At 35.4% G+C, this 5,822-nt stretch overlaps 1 protein-coding gene across 1 annotated transcript in view; it reads left to right on the forward strand.

Moving 5' to 3' along the window:
- KLHL14 (kelch like family member 14) overlaps positions 1-4,757 on the forward strand; it is a 114,221-nt gene extending 109,464 nt beyond the window's left edge. The window contains 1 exon segment of the mRNA XM_027772661.1: positions 2,709-4,757. Within this exon segment, the coding sequence (XP_027628462.1) occupies positions 2,709-2,849 (141 nt within the window). The 3' untranslated portion in view covers positions 2,850-4,757.
- The last annotated feature ends 1,065 nt before the right edge of the window (positions 4,758-5,822 follow it).

Below are 5,822 nucleotides of genomic sequence, written 5' to 3' on the forward strand. Positions count from 1 at the left end.
AAAAGAATCTAAAAAGTTCCTGACCAGTGAGGTACACAAAATGGTAAGTGTGTGGGGACCAGTAGCTGGACTCCCATATAGTCGACCATGGTTTGCATCCCAGACCTGGTGGCTTAAACTCATGCGAGGCACATGTGCGTGTGTGCTCAAGATCTCAAGAGGAGAATGGAGGAAAAGGGATTGCAGCATGGCTGTCCTCCCTGGAGGGTGATTTCTTGTTTTCTGTCTCTCTATCTCTCTCTGTCTTTCTGGAGAGTGCACACACCCTGTAGCAAAAACCTCTCAAAAAACCCCTGAAGCAAAAACCCTCCAAAAAAAAAAAAAAAAAAAAACATGGAAAGTGAGTTAAAGTTGTTAAAGGTACTGGACCCCACATGGCTGCAGAGTGTGTATATATGCATGCCCAAAATTCCAAGAAATGAATGAGGAGATAGGATTGTAGTGTGGCCTTTTCCCCTAGGGTGGGGTGCTTTCTCACTTTCCTTCCCTCTCTCACTCTCAGTCTCCCCAGTGAACACATGCACCCCATAGCAGAATTACTAACAAACAAATGATGGGAAGCAATTCTTCGATCTCCATGAATTCTATTCAGTACATGTACTTTGCCATTGCTTTCCATTTTCCCCCTCTTTAACATGAGAACTCCCAAACATATGAAAATTGAAAGTACAATGAGCTCATTAACCCATCATCTACATTCAACATCCATCAACATTTTGTCACCCTGACTTACCTGCCTGTTCTTTTAAAAATTTCGACTGAAGCAATTTGAAGCAAATCCAGAATATCATATTATTTCACCCATTTATGTGTAATGACGTATTTATGCATTTATGCTTCATTACTAATCTTTTAAAAGAAAATATTCATTTAGTAAATATACTAGCATCATATTCACATTTCCCCCAGTGACGTGGAAAAAAAAAAAAGCAAAATGTTTAAGGGACATGAAAATGGAAAATTTTCTATTGATGATAATGTGTATTACAATACCTTTAACTGGACTAATATCCAGAGTAGTCATACTGGGAAAATTCATTTTATAAGATGTAATGATAGAAAGCAATTGGATATAATATGATAAATAAACTTTTTTTTTCAAATTGAGATGTTTGAATCAGTATTCAACAAATCTTGCTTCTTCTGGTTATTATGTCTCATAACTCTCTTACAACCTAAAGTGTTATCTCTGAACTACTTTTTTTCCCTAAGCATTGACTTGTTGATGAAACAAGGTCAGGTATCATATAGGATATGTATATTCTGGAGTTGACTAATGATTTCTTTGTGGTGTCATTTAATATGGTCCTCTGCTTTCATATTTCCTATAGACTGGAAGTTAGAGAATAGGAATTAACTTTAACCTTTTCCTTTTTAAATTTTATTTATTTTCTCTATTGGTAAGAATACCAAAGAGGTGATTGTGTGGTTCAAATTACATCACATCAGGAAATGTATCTGGCCTAGTGGTCTACATATTCTCTTTTTAAATTATGGCCCTTTTTATATTTTCCTATTTATGTGTATTGATTTTATAAGATTAATTTGGAGTTTTAATAACATTATATTTATTTTGTGTCAAAGAAGATTGCAGGATATTTTCGGGAGGTCTTTAAAAAGTTATTCGTTATGTGGAGGCAAATATATATTGATATAATATAATTAAATATTCATACATGTGCTTGTTTCCTGGTGCAAATTGTCAGCCACAAGAATATTTGTGTTTAGAACCAGACACCAGGAATAGACTTTCATAAAATGATTATTCCATTGGTTGGGTTATATATTTTTTACCTTTGATAAAACAAAGCTACTTTGGTTTGAGAAGGAAAATCTTACATAAGCACTAGCCCCTTAAGTTGACAAAGAAATGAGATTAAAGACATTTTTTATTTCCTGTGTGGCTTCTTGAAAGTAAAAATATCAACGTATGAAGAAGTAAGCCCCTTGGGACCAGAAGTTGGCATAATGACGATGTCACTGGACTCCCATGTAGTCAACAGCGGTTTGAGTCCCAGACTCGGTGGCTTAAATTCACAACAGTAGCGTGTGCATGCGTGCCCAAGATCCCAAGAGGAGAATAGAGGGGAAGGGATTGCAGCATGGCCATCCCCCCGGGGGGGTGACTTCTCACTTTTTGTCTCTACGTGTCTCTCTCTGTCTTTCTGGTAAGCGCACACACCCTGTAGCAAAACAAAAACAAAAACAAAAACAAAAACAAAACAAACAAAAAAAAACCTTTCCAAAAAAAAAAAAAGAAGTAAGCCCTCATTTCCAGTTTATTACAAACTGTTGTTAATGCCAGATCTTATTCTCTACATTAGCAAAATAAAGATGGGGAAATGATACAACAATCTAAATACTTCAATTGTTTACATACTTAAGGTGAATTTTTCTGATTTTTAACTTAAACCAGCTGGATAACTTTCATTTCTGACCAATTATTTGTTAAGCATTTAGGATATTCAAGATCTTGGCTTTCATTATTAATCATGCATGAAAACGATTTTGAAATCTTGTCAGTCTCGAACTTTTCCTTAGAATAAAACAGTTTACCATCCACTGTTTCCATGTGGAATTTTTTTAAGCAAGAACTGAGAACAGACATTTTCTTTCTGATGTCAATGTTGGCACATTGACATTTGATACCATTGCCACTGCACTTCTGGGAACATTGTTTCTAAATGTCCCCTACTCTGTCATTACAGGGGGCCTACAAATCATCTACAATATGTTACTGTCCAGAAAAAGGAACCTGGACAGAACTGGAAGGAGATGTAGCAGAACCCCTGGCCGGCCCTGCCTGTGCAACAGTTATCCTGCCTGCCTGTGTGCCGTATAACAAATAACACCTGGGAACCCTGGAATGAACAGGATCACATTCTAGAAAGCAATGACAGGTGACATCACTAGCATAATAGGAACAATGCATTCTAATGATACAACGGTTGAAAGCTACCCTTGGTTTCTGATGATTTACAACAAACTACAAAAAAGAAGACAACTATTCTTGAATAGATACTGCATTTGTAACTCAGATCACACCAAACTTCCTGTGGCGACAGACTCTTCTATTTCAGACTGGTTTTGACTTGTCCCAGCTTTACAAAAACTCCTCACGTAGATCTTAATTATCAAAAGGAGAAAGACAAAATACAGAAGACTGGCCCCAGAGAGAACTAAGATCAATATTGTGCATTGTAGTCTACCTGCATGTGATCTATGTTGAAGTTTTGGGGATATTGTGTTCATGGATGATTCAAAATTTGACCCACCAAAATATTTACACTGTGTTACAGAAATTGCCACTCGATTCTGTATGCCTAACTTTTGGCTACTTCACAGACTCCACAGGCAACACAGTTATTGAAAATCATGTGAGATTAAAGAAGGGCATTTTCATTTTTGTACAACTTCATTTCATATACCTTCTGCCCTTACAGCACTTCATGGGATCAGAGGAGAGAAAGATGTTGGCCCTTGTAGTAATTCTTTCTACCCTATAGGTTCTAAACTAGCCCAGATTAATCATTTCTGTTTTCTCAATTTGATCTAAAAGATTAAAACAATATACCATGTCACTATTTAGTTCATGGAGGTTTGGGTTTTCTCATCTTTTGTAGTATGTACTTGGTGAACACTTATGTTACTGGCTTCAAAAGGTAGAACTGATAAATTTGATATTTTAGAGACTGCTGAATAATACATGTGATCCCAACTTAATCCATAATGAAAACTTTGAGAATTCAGAGATGAAAAAATTTATAACTTTTCACAATTATAAAGCCAGTTGTTGCTCTGTTCCTAAAATACACAGTTTATAAGAGGTATAGATGCCAGTCATGGCACCTACCAAGCTACTTCCCTTCCACACCTTTGGGCAGTTCTAGATACTTGACTTACTCCCACTATTCCACCAACTCATCCTATTTCATTTGTCATCACCAGAGATGCCTGAACTCAGTTAAGTGAGGAATTGCTAGTTGTCTTTAGGAGCATGAGGAATTTAGAAGCAGAAGGTCTAGAGAGCATGAGATTTTCAGTGTGGCCTATCAGTAAAAACAAAACGGGAGGAACATGAATCTGAGCTTCAAACTCTTCAGAGTTTGTTAGGAGTAAATAAAAGCCTAAAATATTTTTAATTACTCAGATATGTTGTTGAATCCCTCAACAAATGTGTCATTCAATACAACAATAACAGAAAGCCACAGATCAAAAAAGCTTTCATGGCAGAGCGCATCAAGATGGATGGGTATACTGGAATCCAATGCCATTTCTACAGTAAAGTGCAATCTTCGTTGTTTCTGTATTTATTTGTATGTTCAGATCCAAAGGATCCGTTGTAAAATTATATATATAAATATATATATGTATATCCAGTGCAATCAACTTCCATTTCTTTTTTTTCTCAAAAACGTATGAATATATAGGAAGAAAGATATTACAAAAACCCTGTGGAAGAATCCCAGCTGACATCACAAAGAGAACATGATCTGCTTCAGAACGTTTTATTTTCAACTGTCACCATTCCTTCCAGAAGTCACAGTTTATACAAGAATATTTGCTTTATTTGGACTTGTTTGTCATTTTAGTTTTTATTTCTAGCCAAAATAAATAAAAAGCATTTATGAGAACTATAAGTAGAGCTTTCTGTATTTCAGAAAGACACAAACTACTAGAAAGTGAAAAGTGAGTAAGTCACAGAGGATGTAAATTTTGTACAGTATTAGAATGTGTAAATGAAGCTTGCTTGGAAGGGGAAAACTTTAAATAAAAACTTTATGTACTAAATCAGTTGTCTCTCATATCCTACTTATAAAGTATATGTATAAACCTCTATATGGAATTGTTTGAAGTTTGGGAATATGTAAATAACTAAATATTTTTACTCTGCAGATATGCTTTGTAAGTTTTATTTAGCCTTCCTCATAATATGTAACTGATGCAGTACAGGCAATGCTAAAAATTATGGAATGCTTCTAGAAAAATGTTGTGAGTTAAAAATCATATGAGTTGAATTTGATTTTTCCTCTATAAGGAGTGTTACAAGGAGATATAACTTATCTAAGATCTAATCATTAAATGTCTATAGACATTATTATAAGCACCATTTGTATTAAAATACCTGCACACTTTCTAAACACTAAGTAAATCATGCATTTAATTAAATCCATTTCTAAATACATAACATTTAATTTTATTCTCTTTTTAAAAACCTGACAAAGAAGCTGTGCAAGATCATTAGAAGAGACATGGGAGACACAGGGGAAACTGAGGAATATAGCCAAAATTAGCAATTTGATAGTCTTCCGGGCAAAGAGGTATGTAGAGTCTGTAAGTGGACAGAATAGAATTTAATACTTCCCAACCCAATCTGTCATGATTGATAATTAAACTCACAATCGAAGGATTTTTTGATCCTCCCACGTATTTCATGAAAGCAAATTTCATGAAAGTAATGGAGTTTCCTTCTCCAATGGACTTTCTTCCTGACCTAGTGCACTGAACTCAAAAAAGACCCTTTGAAGGTAGTCTCCATTACTTCCTGTCTCTGAGCCATTGGCTGATTGCTGCAGGGCTTCTTTCAAGTACACTGAACTATACCAAATCTCTAGTGTCGAGCAGGTAGCATGAGCAGTTCAGAAATATGCTTGTTTTATTCTAATCTCAAGGAACCACCCACTTTAAGACCATAACCAGACCACATACTTCAGGTTATATTCAATTAGTTAACACTTGAAGGAATTTGGAGTAGAAAGTGGAAACATACTAAGGAGAGGGGGGAAAAAAAGGTGTCCTTCTAACAAATATGCCTTAAAACT

The sequence above is a fragment of the Tupaia chinensis genome, unplaced genomic scaffold (assembly GCF_000334495.1).
Source record: "Tupaia chinensis unplaced genomic scaffold, TupChi_1.0 Scaffold000290_1, whole genome shotgun sequence".
In the NCBI taxonomy this organism is placed as follows: Eukaryota; Metazoa; Chordata; class Mammalia; order Scandentia; family Tupaiidae; genus Tupaia; species Tupaia belangeri.